The sequence below is a fragment of the Notothenia coriiceps genome, unplaced genomic scaffold (assembly GCF_000735185.1).
Source record: "Notothenia coriiceps isolate Sejong01 unplaced genomic scaffold, NC01 NC01_scaffold00037244, whole genome shotgun sequence".
Classification (NCBI taxonomy): Eukaryota; Metazoa; Chordata; class Actinopteri; order Perciformes; family Nototheniidae; genus Notothenia; species Notothenia coriiceps.
Genome location: NW_011369945.1, coordinates 15,663,379 through 15,679,852, shown reverse-complemented (window position 1 = coordinate 15,679,852; position 16,474 = coordinate 15,663,379). Strand labels below are relative to the sequence as shown.

Below are 16,474 nucleotides of genomic sequence, written 5' to 3'. Positions count from 1 at the left end.
GCGCCTTCAACACAAGGCATTCAAAGTGCTTGTCCAAAGAAAAAACATTAAGAGCATTTAGAAATAGCTGCAGCGTGAACACATTACTTTTTGGATTGTATTCATCCTGTGTTCCGTTACAGTTGAGGTTAGGACGGCTTCTTACCTGATGTCCAGTCTCGCAGTCAGTGCAACACATGCATCTGCGTGAGAATAGTTTGCTCTCTTTACCTTTTCATTGCCACGCACATTCGATGGTAAACATCCACGCCTGGAAATAAGGGGAGGAGGTTAGGGGCTCAAACTTGTCATGTGATTAGTTTGAAGCTAACGACTTTACAGCCCTATCTGAAAGTGTTTGCTATCACACCTGAGGGGGGATCACCTCTACGTCCTCGAGATGGTGGCTCGCGGCAGGGGCCTTTATTGGCCCCGTCTTCCGGGGGTGTGCAGCAGTGAGGGCGGAGCCCAGTAGAGGCCAGAGGCCGGCTATAGCCACCATGGGCAGCATGGGATTTAGCTCTCCTAAGCTCATGGCTACATCATGGGAGCCAGGACTCCTCCGTCGGAGCACACATGAGGCCACGATCCCGAATCCCATTCTGTCTGTGAGGGACACACAGAGTGACAACCACGATTTTTACTGATTATGCTGAGTCACTTCACTGCCCCTGCAGATACATCTTTGACCTTATATGGTGCGTCAGCCACAGGCAAGAAAAATGTATCCTTCCCCTGAAACATTTTTGCATATTCATGCACACTACATAAGCATAGATTAAACGCATAACATGTGCGCCCGAGAGAAGATTCCAGATGCATTGGGGTCAGGTTTGTAACTAACTCACCTTGATAACAGTGGGAAACACCTCCGCTGAGTCACACGTAATATAGACAGTGAGGCGTTTTCCAAACTTCCCTGTCATGGCCAGCACGGTCTTAATGACAGACAGCGTCTAGAGGAGAGGACACAGGAAGAGTGTTAACAGACACAGATACTGGAGGCAATTGGCGGAGAACATGCGGTGCTTTTTCACAGAAATAATGAGCATTTTCCCACTCTGCCCAAAATCATTTTTGTATATAGCCACACCAAAGTGCTATGTTGCATAAAAATGGAGCAAAATTCACAGCCTACGGAGAAGGGCAAGAGGAACTCTGAGGGAGCGCGTTGCAGGAATTAAAGTATGCTACATGAGGGGGTGTGTGTGTGTGTAATGTGTTGTGTGTGTGTGTGTGTGTGTGTGTGTGTGTGTGTGTGCTGTGGTGTGTGTGCTGCTTGTGTGTGTGGTGTGTGTGTGTGATGTATTCTGCTGTGTGTGTGGTGTGTGTGGTGTCTGTGTGCTGTGCTGCTGTGTGCTGTGGTGTGTGTGTGTGCTGTGCTACCAATGGCGGACGAAGAATGGTGAGCCAGGCAGGCGGTGGGCCCCCCCCACAGCCAGGGCAAAGCCAGCTGGTCGAGACTTGCCGTGCAGCCGGGTTCGGAGCGGTGAAACAGGGTGATGCGTGGTGCAGGCATCTCACCGCCGAAGATCAGCTGAGTCAGGATAGATGTTCATTTCCAAAGTCGGAAAATGTTCGAGACAGGCCGTAGTACCACGGAGGCACGGGTTGGGGTAAACCTGAGAAACGAGGAGGAGGAAATATAGAAGCCTTTTTCGGGGGGGAAAATGTGTTCACCAGCCCACATCCAAGAGGCACAACTGTATAAACAATTCACATTGTCCCAGGAAACAACATCTTTAAGTATTTTTAATTATTATTTATTTAAGTTTAATCACAATCAACCCACGTCTATCTGACTTTCTTTGTTTCGGTTTGAGATCTTTACTGTTTTTTTGCACTTATTTAAAGTCGCTTTGGACAGAGCATCAGCCAAATGAAATGCTGAATATAATGTACTGTGTGGTAATGAGAACATTCAATTCAGTTATGAACAAAAATGCAAAGTAATCTCATGCCGAAATAAGAAATTATATACAGTATTAAAGAAACACAACAATTCCACAGTGCAATTTATTTTGTCAAGTATCCAATGTGAATAACTGATTACATAATTATCCGCAATATAATTATCAATTATGGTGATAGTCAATCCACTGATCATAAATTATTATGTATTGCATAACCAGATTAGTCCACCAGAAACTCCCAGCAATTTTAAAACATGGACAATTTGGCGCGAGCTAATTAGGTTAGTAATGTGCTTAATGATTCATCTGGTGGGGGACAGTGGATCCTATAAACATTAGGTCTTGGTTCTCACTTTTTTGCTCCTATACTTCCTCACCACGAACGGGGGCGAAGGTTTTACACCAGACAGAAATCCTATCACAGTGTGAAGAGGGCCTCCCCCAGCCTTGAGTCTGAATGTGAACTGGTCATGCAGGTACAAGCTCGTTAATGCAGTGGGCTTCTCAAGCTAGGGGGGCGCGGCCCTCCCCTAGGGGGGCCGCAGGGAGGGCGATGCAGGGGTGTGCGCGATGGGGACCAGACGAAAATAGGGTTTATTGAAGAAAAAGGAAGAAATAGGGGTGAAAAAAAAAAAGCATACATTTAAATTATTGATTCGAAAATAAATATGATGCCAGTACATGCTACTATTACGGTTCTGTGTCTCTTTGTTATCATTAAAGCCTCGGCCTCTGTGTGTGTGTGTGTGTGTGCTGTTGTGTGTGTGTGTGTGTGTGTGTGTGTGTGCTGTGTGTGTGTGTGGTGTTGTGTGTGTGTGTGTGTGTGTGGTGGTGTGTGTGTGTGTGTGGTGTGTGTTGTGTGGTGGAACGAGCCATTTTTGGTGCTGCGAGAGAGAGATGAAGGGAGAGGAGGCACCGATACCGGAGATTAATGACGGGAGATCGTTGTTGGTTGCTTCTGGTGCTAGCGAGCTACGCTAAGGATTTAAGAGTTTTTTCAAACAACAAGTGGAGGAGAGTCCTCTCCTGCTCAGACGAGAGACTCAATGAGCTAAAGCGGACTTCTCTCAGTGTTCTCAGTGGGTCTCAAACGTTGTCACCATTTATGTAAACAATTATTTCCGAGGCACACGTTTATATGATCATTATAGTTATACAAAAATAAGAGAATAAATGAAAAACAGGTATGAAATACTATATGACAGCAAAAAGAATAAAGTTTAAAAGGGGAGTGATTTGTAAAATATCCATAAAGAAAAAGTAAATCTGTTTACAGTTCTGTTTCATATAGGTGTTGAGAGAGGTATCCATAGGTCTCTTCATTTTGCCCTCAAAGTGGACCAGATTGATGCTTTTAACTTCAATATTTAAAAATAAATCTTGCCGGGGGAGCTTGCCCCCTGACCCCCCTATGTGAGGTTCACACACCACCTAGAAAAATAGAACTTTACCCCTGCTTACACCTATATGCCGTGAGCTGATTATCGAGCCTTCATTGTAACAGTTGCGGGTACATTGTGTATATGCGTGGGGATTGTTGCAGTAGAACATTCCACTGTAGCGACCAGTACATTAATGGGAAACCCTAAATGTTTGAGCACCCTCTATGAAACGTCAAGCTACCCCACAGCACCCCAAAATAAATCTCTGGCGCCGCCAATGAGCCTGACTATTTGTGTTGGGGGGGCCCGACTTTTTTTTTCTCCAAAGGGGGCCTGACAGAAAAAGTTTGAGAACCACTAGGTTAATGACAGTTCTGTTACACTCTTACACTGAAACGTTGACTTTAATTAAATGTATTATGTCAACAGATTTCACATAACTTTATTAGGGTAGTTGAAAGCAATAATATTAAGATTAATAAGGTTCAACTCAATATTATTTCTTTTAACCTGTTAAACCCCAATCCTGTTCTTCAGGTCTCAGGCTCGAAAATGACATTCCCAGAACAAAGGACCATATCTTCCCTTCTAGAAGGGTTAAATTAATCATCTTTTTTCTCAAAGTAATGATAAACCTGTGAGTTGGATGTAGAAAAGTCAGAATCAATGTAGATGTTTTTATTTTAAAGAAAATTCAGATTGAACATGTAAAAAATGTAAATTATAGTGTCCGTCCAAAGATTATTTTTTACTTATAGTGAAAACTACCCTTGGATGATAGCAAGGTAGACTAAAAGCTTTAAGAATCCAAAGTACAACATATAATAAGTACCCTGTATCAAGATTGATGCAAAACAAGTGAAATTTGATATTTTTAGAGAGGTTTAGAAAAAGAAACTCCACCTCTGTGGTCATTTGGGTGGAAATTGGCGTTTTTGCCGTTTCTCTTGAACCCATTGGTCGATTTTGATGATTGACTTCTCTTTTGAACCGTTAGAGCCAATAGAATCGAAGGGGAATTTCCACATACACATCAACGTTACCATTGAGAAGTGGGGGCTATGCGCACGCAGTTTGCCCAAAGCGAAACCTATCTTACGCTCTGAAATCTGAAAACTTAAAACTAGGTTTATTGCTGATGGATTATCAGTAATCATTTCAAAGGGACACAGACACATTGGATTAACCTATGGATTAACCTTCAGCAGCGTTTTTATCGTTTTAATGCCATTGAAGGCAACTTTTGATCAGACAACAACAAAGGTAAGACATATTGCCGAGTTTGCTACCTAATGCCACGTGTTGTGATGTCTGTTTTTGTTTCTCATGTCGCGAGTTCTGATCATGGAGTGATGATACAGATACCTATCGAATCTGTGTAATCTCACGATGCTTATCGATGGGTTAGATTTCCATTTGCGATAAGTAATAAGGGTTTTATACCGTGAGTTCTGTGCTAACAGCGTTAGCATTTTTTCGCTCAGGGCTAATCCAGAGGCTCAGCGTTAGTCTTTTGTTTTTTTCTGCTAAAAATGGTTCATATAATCAGTTAGCTGAGTTTCTTCCCGTTACATGGATATGAAACATTCATAGTTTATTAAATATTAAGAAGCCCTCAGACGCTGTTTCCTGCAGATGATGCGTTTTTCCGCCCGCTGGCAGGTGGGCTTTGATAACACTTTAATGCATGCATAACTATAATCAAAACATGGTGGCCCAATCCCAAACCACGCCCTACACCCTACCCCTACACACTCCCCACTGTAGGTGTGGTTTGGAATTGGGCCTAAATATATCTGTAATGGGCCAATCTGCACAATGAGTACTTTTGCATTTGTATATTTTGATGCTAATACTTTAGTACTTTTGTACTTTTACTTGAGTAACATTTTTAATGCAGGACTATTGTAACAGAGTATTCTTACTCTCTGGTACTTCTACTTTTACTGAAGTACATGATCTGAGTCGCTACTTCTCCCACCTCTGCATGGAGACTTCTTCATACATGCACACACATGCTATGAACACAAACACGGACCCAAGGTCTGACATGCGTACAGAGCTGCACAGCCGCAAAGCAAAGCAATATTTTTCATTTCGCCCTATTTTCCCTCTTTGGAAACACTTAATCACCCCCTGTTTAAACTGGAAAAAGTAAGGCCATCCTACCTGCGGAAAAATATTAGTCTTGTGGTCCCAATAAAACAGGGGCACAACAAATTAAATACATCAAGTTTAATTTAATTGTAATTATTGTTAATACAAAGTCTACGGTAGGTTTGATATATATATTCATATCAATAATATAATACTAATCACATTATAAATCCTAAAATATTAAAGATTCATGAAACGTACCTATTCTTCACATGATTTATATGATGTAATGTTGTCAAATTTAATGTTTTATTTGATCTGCTCATGGTGTCTTAACGCATCAGTTATTTCCTTGACCAAAAAGGTGCATTGAGAGGAAAGTCTTATTTGCCTGCCCCTTACTCAAGATATAAATAGTGTGTCAATTACAGTTACATAAACAATAATACAGTAACAGGAGAAAAACAAGAATCAAGCTCCATCCTTCCTAAAGTTCTCTCTTTAAATACATTTTCTAGAGCTGAAAATATTTAGACAACCCTTTAAATTACACATGCACTAAACAGTGTCTGAAATACATACGTGCTTTAAAGTAATCCATACATATTGATGCTTAAAATGTAATTCACTTCTATGATCTTCGTCCATATGAACACCTGTAAACAGTACATCATTAACATTGTCTTGTAAAAAACACATCTTCAACACCTTTTTTTTTTTTAATAGTGCTATATGATTTCCCATGTTTATCATGCATTACCACACCTCAAAACATAGATCCAGACACTTTCAATATAAATTCCTCCTTCTAGATAGCTAAACTTTGATTATATTGTTTTAATGTGTGCCCTTTATTTTTGAAGTCCTTCGGCCCCTTTATTTATTTTTTAATTATTTTGTTAGGGTTTATTTTATGTATGTTTGTATTTTCTGTGAATCTTGTGTTCTTTATTAGTCTGTTATTTAGCCTATGTTTTTATAAAAGGTATAATAAACACACAAGATGTAGGTTGATTTACAGAAATGTGTGCCTTGAGAAAACACAAATGCACTTTGAGGCATTTTTTTTTCTAATGCAGTAGGAATCCTAAATACCTCAACTGTAAATGTACTGGCATTGACTATTCACATCTACATCACTCACTGTCAAATTAGTCTCTAGCTTCATTAAACGATCATAGTTTCACATGTGGAGAGGTCGTCAGCTGTTTAACCTGAGTGTCTGTAGGAAGCTGGACAATATAGGTGTCACTTGGCAGCTGCTGAGACGTATCTAATCCTGAATGCCCTCGTACCCCGCTTCTGCCATCTTTAGAGATCTGCCCCAGTCGAGGGTCCGAGTCCAGCTGAAATCGGTAGTGGTATCCCTCCAACACATCACGACATGCATCTCTCATCTCAATGATCCACGTCTTCATACCTTTGCGATTCAGATAGAGCACGAAGAGAAAGACCATGCCCACTAAACCGAGCACCAGCCCCAGGAGGACGTAGGATGTCTGCAGGGTGAGATCATCCGCCTCTTCTTGGACAGGAACCACACATCCAAGGGCGTGGACACCGAGCCCTTGCAGCCGGGTGTCACCTAACCCCCCCGGTGAGGCACACCTCACAGCATCCACATCCACCTGGGCTCTGGATTCATTCAGCCAGGCAACAAAATGACTGATCTCACAGGAGCAGGTGTAAGGGTTGTCTCCAAGGAAGATTCGGATGTTCCCGAGCATCTCCAGCTCCTCGAGAGCATCAGCGCTGACCGCCGTGAAGGCGTTGTGTGTGAGGTCCAGCACCTGCAGGTGGTTCATACCAGAGAAGGTTCCACTGTAGACGGCCTTAAGGGAGTTGTTGGTGAGGAAGAGGTGCTGCAGGTTGGGAAGGTGTGAGAACATCCCCGGGGGCAGCAGGGCGAGGTGGTTCCCAGAGAGGTCGAGGCGGAGGAGCCCCCCGAGGCCCCCCCAGCGCAGAGCCGTGATGAGGTCCATCAGAGCGGTGAAGTTGCTCAGCGAGTGGCTCAGGTTGAGCTCCTGAAGGGGGCTGCCGGGTATGCTGAGGGCTTCTGGGTGGATGAGGGCCAGATGGTTCTCACTGAGGTCCAGGAAGCGCAGGTTGCTGAGGGCAGAGAAGCTGTGGGACGCCATCTCTGTAATCCTGGGTAGATGACTAACACTGTAACACCTTTCTTTATGTATTGGGCATACATAAACCATAAAACCACACTCAGATATATAAACATTAGGAAGGCACAATATGTATAGCTGCAGAAAAATTATTGTCTGACATTAAGAAGTTGGTTTATTTTTTTACTGTAATACAATTATAGCTGATACATTCAAAACCAAATGGTTTCTTTGACTTAACAAGCAGTATATCTAAATACTACACTGCACTAGTCTATGTGATGGTTTGCACCTTTAAAGTGGGAAGGTTTTACACAGTTTTAGAGGAAGACAACAATATTGTAATTTTCAATATAAGTTTTCTGATGCATCAAAAAACTAAAAGGAACATTGAAGGGCAACCAAACTTTGCTCAACATATCTCAGCCTTCCTTACCCTCAGGTGCGCATAAACTATGGGTTATGAACTGAACAATTACATGAGTGTGAAATATAAAATCCTATTATTATCAGTCATAAGAAGCAATTGGTTATTCATTATCTGTATCGGCTGTAAAACAATCAAATTGTGCATACCAAAGAACATTTTGTATCTATTAGATACACATCAACAGAGTAAGCATGTAATATGGCTTGATATGTAATGAAACTAAAACAAACTGTGATATTCTTACCTATTATTGCGCAAAATGATGTTGCTGACATTCTCCAGCTGTGCAAAGGAATCAGGTCCGATCTGGAAAATATTATTCCCTGCGATGATGACGGTCTTTGCATATCCTGGAATACTTTGTGGCACCGTGAGCAGATCTTCAGAAACACATTTCACTGTGTGACTGTCAGCAAAGCACTCACAGCCAAAAGGACACACCAAGCACTGTGAGCGCGGTGCACAGAAAAGGATTCCCAAAAACAGCCGGACAGCAAAAACACACATCTCTAAATTATGATCAATGAAAATGTAAGTTTAAAAAGATGTATTGAATTACAGAAGAACAATTTTAATATTCTGTACACTGCTTTTGTTCCCTCTAAGTGAATATATGCTGCAGAGAGAGAGCTTTAGCACGAGCCCCTCCTCATCTGCTCCACTCTGGGGATGAAGGTCCCCCTAAATTGATGTCGGTTCATATAACGCAGATGGTGCTGGATGAAAAAGGTACGTGGGTCCCTTAAAGGTACAGAGGACGATTAGGGCATCTACAGCCTGTGACCTACAGCAGCCTGAAAAGCTGAATACAGCACTTCCAGCATCCAATGAGGTCACAGAAACAGATAAATCACAGAAACAGAAATGTACGATTATATGGTTGGGCTGCACCTAATGATTACTTTCATGAACTGTTAATATACCAGTTAGTTTCTAGATTAATCAATTATTCATCTATGCATTGTTAGAAGAAAGTCAAAAGGTCCAGCCCAGTCTAAGAGTCCGAGGTGATGTCTCTAAATGCAGTGTATCTGCACATTAGATGTGGTTTCTGTAATTTTTTGCATGACAAATAACTCTTTAGATCAACTAATTCTTGCAGCTGTAATGGATAATACTCTTTTGGGTACATACCATCAACAAAGTAAACAAAAAACGGACATAAGTATTATAGTATTGCCATTAAATTACAGTTAAAGTAACTTAAGGATGTAAGGATTCAAATTCTGTCTGGAGAGGAGCAAATAATACACGTAAAGATAAAACATATACTTGTATTTATACACCAAAGGAAACAGGATTTAATGTAGGTGTTTTACAGCATGACAGTACCTCGATTTTTCCTTATCTCTTTTTGGTATCGTCTCATAACTCCTAAACAAATAATTGATGAATGCTTTTAGCGTTAAGAATTTTTTATCCATTTTAGAGTTATTCCTCACCGATATGAACATTAGCCAGTCAGAAAACACATTCATCATTGCCATTCTTGGAAAAGTACATCTCAACAGTTCTGTGGTATAACCATTTTATGATCCCCCATATAAACAAAACATAAACACAGAACCCACTGTGTAAAAAAAACAACTCAATCATAAAAATTTAAATAAAATAAATGGTAAAAACATACTATTGATTTCAAAACTACGCACAGACAGCTTCAGTATTGTTTGTCCTTAAATACCCCCCTAGAGAATAGATCCCTAACACACAATGAAGTCCATCATCTGGAATTTGTGTACATGAAACAAATGTCCCGACAAAACAATTTCATGTCAGCAGCCGAAGACAATGTATAAAGTATAGCCAAAGTCTGTGAGCCCTCCCGATTGCCTGCCTGGTCCTTTAATGTAGGTTGAACGTGAGGATGAACGTGCCGAGAATTCCGAAGATCATGAAGAAGGGAAGCCAAGTCTTGAGGAAGGCCGCCCAGCTGAAGGATACAGAGAGGTGTGTTAGAGTAATTATTAACACCTGGATACGGAGAGTGTGTGGCACAGAGGGTAAAACACCCTCTATTGTGTGTGTGTGTTGAAATCACATGGTCCGATCTATTTACTCCCAGGGGCCCATGGCTCCTCTCTCCGCCCCTGAACGCACCCTACCTGTGCCCTGCTGTCCTCTCTACCCAGCCGGCGCAGGGAGCCCCACCGGAGGGGTGACCTTCAGGTGTGACACAGTGGGGGGCTCTGCTGTCATTGATGAATTACAAAACTCCCCTACTGTTTAACAGACTCCTGTGCAGCGGGAGTGTATGTGCAGAGGCAGCACAAACGCCGGCATCTCTATGTGGGTCGCCGGAGAATTATGAGGCGGGTTCTCTTGGCCATATGTCTCCCAATGCTCACCAGCATCCAGCAGCAGACCAATTTAAACGACTGTGTACATGTTAGTGATGACAATGCTTTAGGTGTGTTTGGTCCAGTACTGTGAGTAATAATGTTTTCCTTCTGTTAACTTTGTGATTTAGCAAATGCTTCTTCTGTCTTCACTGTCTTTTGCCCATTGAAGTTTCCTTTCTTTCCATGGAGTTTTGTTAATCAAAATTGTGTTCTAAAGGACCAGAGAAACAAACCCAACTTCAAAAAACTAGCTGTGATGTCTCGCCACATGTCCCCTGTGTCTTGGCCAAAAAGTTGCACTTAAACACAACACAAAAACTAGTGCAGACATGCTGCATCTGTATGAAAGGATAAACTTTTCCATACTAGCAGGTGGCAATATTCTGTATCCCACCTGCAAAAACGTAAACCTGAAGACCCCAGACTGCAAATATAGAAGCCTAAATTGTCCGGTGCACTGGCCTGGTGCTTCAGGGCCTCATGGAGACATGTGTTGTAGAAATCCTTAAGCAGTGTGAGGATTATATGTGATTTTCGAATTTGGGCCAAACAAATAAAAATGTACATGATTTGATCAAACCCCTGTGATGTCACAAGCATCATCAACACAAAACAGAAAGACTGTTTAATATGTTGTTCAGGTTTCATTGCTACACCCTGTAGCGAGTAAAACCCGCTGGAATTTTTTTGTAACATTTTTTCCTTCCGGGTCCTATTGACGTAACGTCAAAATGGACCAATCCGGAGCTCCGCACACACACACACACACACACACACACACACACGGAGCTTAGGCTGTGAGTGTGTGCGTGTGCTCAGGCTGAGCTCCGCAGTGTCTCGCTGTCTCGCAGACCCCACGCAGCAACCAGGAAACGACACTAGTAATACAGCTCACACTGTCCGCTCCTCGAGCCTCAAAGGGCGGAGCAGCGAGCCCCGCAACGTCCCGCCAACACGGCACCCAGACCCCACGCAGCATTCTCCTCTGTTTGTCATTACTGGTGTCATTTTCTGGTTGCTAACGCCCTTGTAACACATAATCTCTGATGTTCCGCTGTAACGGTGGTTGATTAATCAGAACAGAGTGGGTGAGCTGACCAATCAGAGCACAGTTGGGGGGGGGGGGCAGGAGCTCCAACAAGCCGTTTAGGACAGAGAGTGATACTATACAGAGATGCTGTTTGAGAAACCAATGTGATTTTGGAAAATTGAACAATGTAAATCTATTCTAGTAGACCTCAACAATGGAATTATGATCAGTAAAAATGGCCATGACATGGGACCTTTAACAGAATCAATATTTGCAAAATGTATTGTAATTATAATGTAACAGTAAGTAAATCTGATAAGTCTTAACAAAGTAACTGTTGTTGCAGACAAAATGTTTAAGACACAAATGCTATGGTGTAATCAATGCAAATAAGCACTCTGTAGTAAATTATTTTAACCTATTAACAAGTTGGTAACCTGGAAGTGTGGCTGGGTTCTTTATGTATGAAGTGTCCTTTTCGGTAAAACAAATGGCAGGATGAGTCTTAAAAACTTACCTCACATGTTTACCATGAATAAGAGACAGCGCACACAGTTTTATCATGTTCCAAGATGTGCTGTTGTTGTAGCGCATAAGGTTGAGGGCCATGGCAACGTGGGAATGGCAGTTATCTAAGCACAGATTGTGCTTAAACAAAAACAGAAAAATGTTTTATTACAATGTGAATAATCAAGGGGAAATATAAGTTTCAAAAATCCTAAATATCGTCTTACCGGCCTACATTTGTATTCCTCAGAGGCGTCGTGCACTGCTTTGTCCCATATAGCAGCTCCATTGCCACAAACTTTGTCCACATCAAGCTTCCAATACCTGTGATAATAGTAAACAATCCATATGTTCATTAAACTGTGTCATAAGGTGACACAAATACTTTTTGACAGTATTTTAAGTAAGAAACTTACTTTGTAGGTCTTCCAAAGCCCATGTTATCTTCCTGAAAAAAAAAATCAAAATTTTAAATTGTAAAACATTGAATGAATCATACCAGAATCAGAATTTTGTTTATGGCCAATTAGGTTTTTACATACAAGGAATATGCTCTGGTGTATTAGTGCATAGACTAGAAACATACATCTAAAATAGAAACAATTATGATACAAAATAATAGAAAATACTACTACATGAAATAAAAATGCAGACAATATTCTAAGGAGGTGTACAAAGGCTGAAAGTATTAGGTATAAAAAACTTATCTCACGCAAAAGTGTATCTTTAAGGTTTAAAATAATCAAAACAATTCAGTCATTGAGTAAGTCAGCATGAATTACTCAATGACTGCAATTACCTATGCCATTTCATTAGACGTGAAACTAACTACTGTAGCTAATAAATACATATATTACTTTTTCTAAAGCAGTACGTACTCACCGAGACAAAGTATGATCCTGCAAAATCTCGTATAATTCCAGCAGAGGTGCATATACCCATGTGACCAATGAAGGGGAACACCCACCTGCAGAATGCACCCATCACAAAACAGTAGGATCAGAATACATTAGGTAGAGGACGTGGAGTACATTGTATGCAATCATTCGCTTAAAGCAAGTACGGTAAATAACATGAGATTCAACCAGCTAACATAAACCTGTTTCATGTCATCTGACATTAGCAACATAACAACCCGCTGTAACGTTGCAGGTAAGCTAGCAAGAAATGCAGCATGTGTTAGCTTCTTACGATAAAATAGGAATAGGCGTCCAGACGATGCAATACGGGTAGCGGTTGTTTTTTTTGTCGCCTTTTAAGAAGTCTCCGTGGTAGTTCATCATGATGTCAGTTTCGTCCACTTCCGCCATCACTGCCAGGAGGAGTGACCGGAGATAAGTGACGCACTGGCGGTGCAAGGCGACGTGAAAGCGCGTCTCCACGGATTAACCGAGCCATCTGTCAGTGGACGCAACACCCCTCATTTGTGTGTTGAGCGTGGCGTTTGGCTACGGTCATTTATAAACGATAAAGGAGGACTTTTGCAAGGTCTCAGTCTTTTAATTCTGTAAATTGTGTATTTTATTTGTAAGTCTTTCTAGGTAGTCCGTGTACCTTTGTTTCAATGTTTTACTTTCTTAAACCAGTAAAACGGAAAAGCTACTGCAATGTTTTTTTTATATACAACCACAATTATGACGATAAATGTGTCAAAAATTAAACAAAGTATAAAATAATAAAATTGATAGGATTAAGAAAGTTTGAAAACATAAATAAAGATTTTATTAGGCACGTGTACACCTGATTCTATGATAATGTTTTTTGAAGTTATGTGGATCAAGTGAGATTATTCCATCACAGGGAGCTTTAAACATAAAGAGGCTGTGCTCATGTGTTATTTATATCAGGATTATGTTGGTATCCATTTATCAAACATTTACAGATTGATAGATTTTCAGATCTGTCCCTTCAGTGTTATTCGGCACCCCAACTGCCAGACTCAGCCGTGTGCTTTATCAATGTATCCTCCACTACCCCCAAAACTGGGTCACCTCATTACTGTACGGTATATGGGGCAGGAGATGCCCCCCTAACTACTCGTGCTTGTGATGTACTGTCCTCATATTTGTTTCACAGTAGTCAGCAGTAAAGCAGACGCTGATGAATGAGCAGGATATAAGAGAGTTCATCCCGTAAACTCACAAGCAGTGTATCTTCCCAGCCTAGTTAGTGATGTGTCAGTACTGCCTGTATCTTATGTGCAATTGCTATGACACTAAAAGGACAAACAATTCATCATTAATGTTTTAAGAATGAAAGTAAGAGAATGCAGACAAGGTGTTCAATACTTTTATTGTTGACTTTGTTTGCAACAAAGATAATTATAAGATTCCTCCAAGAAAAATTGAAGACCTCAAATGAATGAGCAAAGTAAAACACATGGAAGCTTAGTGTTGCATGATGTGTAGAGGACCTATTACTTAAAGTTACCCTTTTGAGGGGGAACCAATGGGCTGTTCTCTGAGCAACAGTTGGGATGGCTTAGTGTCCTTTTTTGCTCACAACTATGGTCAGAGAAGCCTCATGCAAGCAGGACTGAACACCTGGCTGCAGCAGAGGACTAGCGCTAGAGCCACGCAGTTAGTAGGCAGGAACCCTATAGCCACCAAACATGTAGCGCCCTGTTACCATATAGCAAAAATTAGCATCCGTGCCCCTCTTATATCCAACAGAAGTTTCACACCAACATTTCATGCCAAATGACATAAGAAATCAATGGGGCTTGATTTATAACATAAAAACTGCATTAGAACGTTTTTCTTTTTTTTTACAAATGTTCTTCTGTTGATATGTTGTTGATCTTGTCAACAAACTATTGTAGTAAAACATCTCAACTAAAAAGGAGAACAGTATGCCAACATGATGTTTCAATGAAACAAAGACAACAGACATTAATCCTTGACCATTGAAGTGACGACCTTTGGCAGAAGAAAACACGTTTTTTCTGACAGTTATAAACGTAACACAGCTTTTAAATACATTTCTTGGGAGCAACAATACAACTTGGAGAGAGACAATTTATTCTTGGCTTCCTGTGATCACAACTCCAACAAAAAATATGACCAAGTCGTGTCGTGTTGCCTTTCTGAGACGAGCGGACACACGGGAGGTGCAACAAAGCACCGTCTTCTGGTCTGTGATCTGATCCTCCGGGAGGACACTGCGACTGTGCAGCCACACTGACCTGAAAATAGGTCGTCTGAGGGCCTTCTGCGTGTTGAGTGTCTCTCCAACATAAACCTGAGGAGGGATAAGTGCTGAACTCCCTCGTCTTTGTGACAAACTGGGGAGTATGGTGGAAGGTGCTCTCCTCAAAGGTGTCCCCCTGAGGTTGGTGCTTTGAAGGGGGTGAGATGTTTGTCTTCTCCACCCTCCATGAATTCCTCTCCCCAAAGTGGTCTCCACCAGTCCTCTCTTTGGAAAGGGGAGGGCGATGCATAGTGCAGAGATGTGACATGACATTCAATCAATGTTTCTGTCAGATTGGTTGGGGGGGAAGATTCAAACAGGAGCTGGGAGAGCGCTTTGCTTCCTACATCCATTCTCTAGAATGGCTGAGATTTGTTTAGCTTGGCCGACACTGAACTTGTCCGTCAGAGCTGTCTTCATCATCGGAGCCATCCGGACCGACGCCACGCAGGCCTGTGATGCGATAGCCCATGTTGAGAAGCATGACCTCCAGCGGGTCAGCGTTCATGCGCCGCTGATTCGCCTGAGCAGCACTCTCCATGTCCTCCACCACCCGCCCGTTCTCAGTCTCTGTCTGTATTATGAAAGGGGAGGAGAAAGGCATACAGAATGTGTGATAAAGGGTTAAAGCTGGGATAGGCAGTATGTTTGGCGTCATTAGGCAGACAGTACATATTAACCTTACAGCATATTGTAGTTCAAATTGCCTGTGAGAAAAACTAGAGTGTGACACCTCCATTTGGCTCTGAATTCAGAAATACAGAGCCAAAAGAAAATCTAGACCGTGATTGTGGACAATGACCACAGTTTATCTGAGAGTGGTAGTTCCTATTGGTTGTACTACTGCTGCGGATAGTTATACTGAATCTTCCAACAGCAAAATATCCTGTAGGAAATTGCAATGTATTTTCAAATTCTGGCTCAAAATCAATGATTTTGGAATTATGTAATGAAACAAAAATAAAGAAAAATTACAAATGTAGGAATATATATAAATACGCCAACATTTCTGTATTTTACCTCAGCTCTTGGGCTCCATAATCGAACCACAGGGTCGATACCGCTCGTGGCCAGGAAGCAGTAGCTGGGGTGGGGCTGTAGGCAGTTCACTATGGACTCATCCCCCTGCAGGATCCTCACCAGGTTAGTAGTCTCCTTTTCCCAGATAAAGAAGGAGCCGTCGTCTGAGCCGCTGACAATGTACTGGCCTTTGCTGTAGAGAAAAGGAAACCACTCAGACCCACCAGCAGTGCCATGTCGTACTTAAAAGCAATCACAACATTGAATAGTAGATACAGTACTAGAGCATTTATTTCTGAATGAAAGCTACTTTTCATTGTGGATTTTTGCTCTACTGATTCTCCGCTGCAGATTTACTGATCTCCATCTCGTGCTCTGACCGCCCTCTAGTGCAGGGGTTCCCAAACTTTTCAGCCCGCGACCCCCAAAATAACTGTGCCAGAGACTGGCGACCCCCCCGCCACGTGA

General features: G+C 41.8%; 3 protein-coding genes across 4 annotated transcripts in view; all 3 read right to left on the bottom strand.

Annotated features, from left to right (window-relative positions):
- Positions 1 to 6,546: 6,546 nt before the first annotated feature.
- On the bottom strand, positions 6,547 to 8,425 carry LOC104965352 (trophoblast glycoprotein-like). The gene is made up of 2 exons (XM_010794307.1): positions 8,163 to 8,425; positions 6,547 to 7,519 (listed from the first exon to the last, which is right to left on the bottom strand). Exons 1-2 carry the CDS (start codon positions 8,423 to 8,425, stop codon positions 6,547 to 6,549), a joined length of 1,236 nt encoding a protein of 411 aa, XP_010792609.1.
- A 765-nt stretch (positions 8,426 to 9,190) lies between these two features.
- Positions 9,191 to 13,217, bottom strand: LOC104964830 (transmembrane protein 222). The gene is made up of 6 exons (XM_010793712.1): positions 12,989 to 13,217; positions 12,680 to 12,764; positions 12,214 to 12,245; positions 12,025 to 12,121; positions 11,808 to 11,938; positions 9,191 to 9,851 (listed from the first exon to the last, which is right to left on the bottom strand). The coding sequence occupies exons 1-6, from the start codon at positions 13,105 to 13,107 to the stop codon at positions 9,764 to 9,766; spliced, it is 552 nt and encodes a 183-aa protein (XP_010792014.1). The 5' UTR covers positions 13,108 to 13,217; the 3' UTR covers positions 9,191 to 9,763.
- An 855-nt stretch (positions 13,218 to 14,072) lies between these two features.
- wdtc1 (WD and tetratricopeptide repeats 1) overlaps positions 14,073 to 16,474 on the bottom strand; it is an 11,633-nt gene continuing 9,231 nt past the window's right edge. For both annotated transcript variants that reach the window (XM_010793711.1, XM_010793710.1), the window contains exons 15-16: positions 16,007 to 16,199; positions 14,073 to 15,560 (exon numbers count right to left, since the gene is read on the bottom strand). In XM_010793711.1, coding sequence (XP_010792013.1) covers positions 15,363 to 15,560; positions 16,007 to 16,199 — 391 coding nt within the window. In that variant the 3' untranslated portion in view covers positions 14,073 to 15,362. The remainder of the gene's footprint in view (positions 15,561 to 16,006; positions 16,200 to 16,474) is intronic.

Excerpts from the sequence above, each read along its gene's own strand:
- LOC104965352 (XM_010794307.1), bottom strand. The coding sequence starts at position 8,425 with ATGTGTGTTTTTGCTGTCCGGCTGTTTTTGGGAATCCTTTTCTGTGCA. Across the intron at positions 7,520-8,162 it reads ATCATTTTGCGCAATAATAG|GATTACAGAGATGGCGTCCC; the intron begins GTAAGAATATCA and ends TCATCTACCCAG.
- LOC104964830 (XM_010793712.1), bottom strand. The coding sequence starts at position 13,107 with ATGGCGGAAGTGGACGAAACTGACATCATGATGAACTACCACGGAGAC. Across the intron at positions 12,765-12,988 it reads ACGCCTATTCCTATTTTATC|GTGGGTGTTCCCCTTCATTG; the intron begins GTAAGAAGCTAA and ends TGCATTCTGCAG. Across the intron at positions 12,122-12,213 it reads GGCTTTGGAAGACCTACAAA|GTATTGGAAGCTTGATGTGG; the intron begins GTAAGTTTCTTA and ends CTATTATCACAG.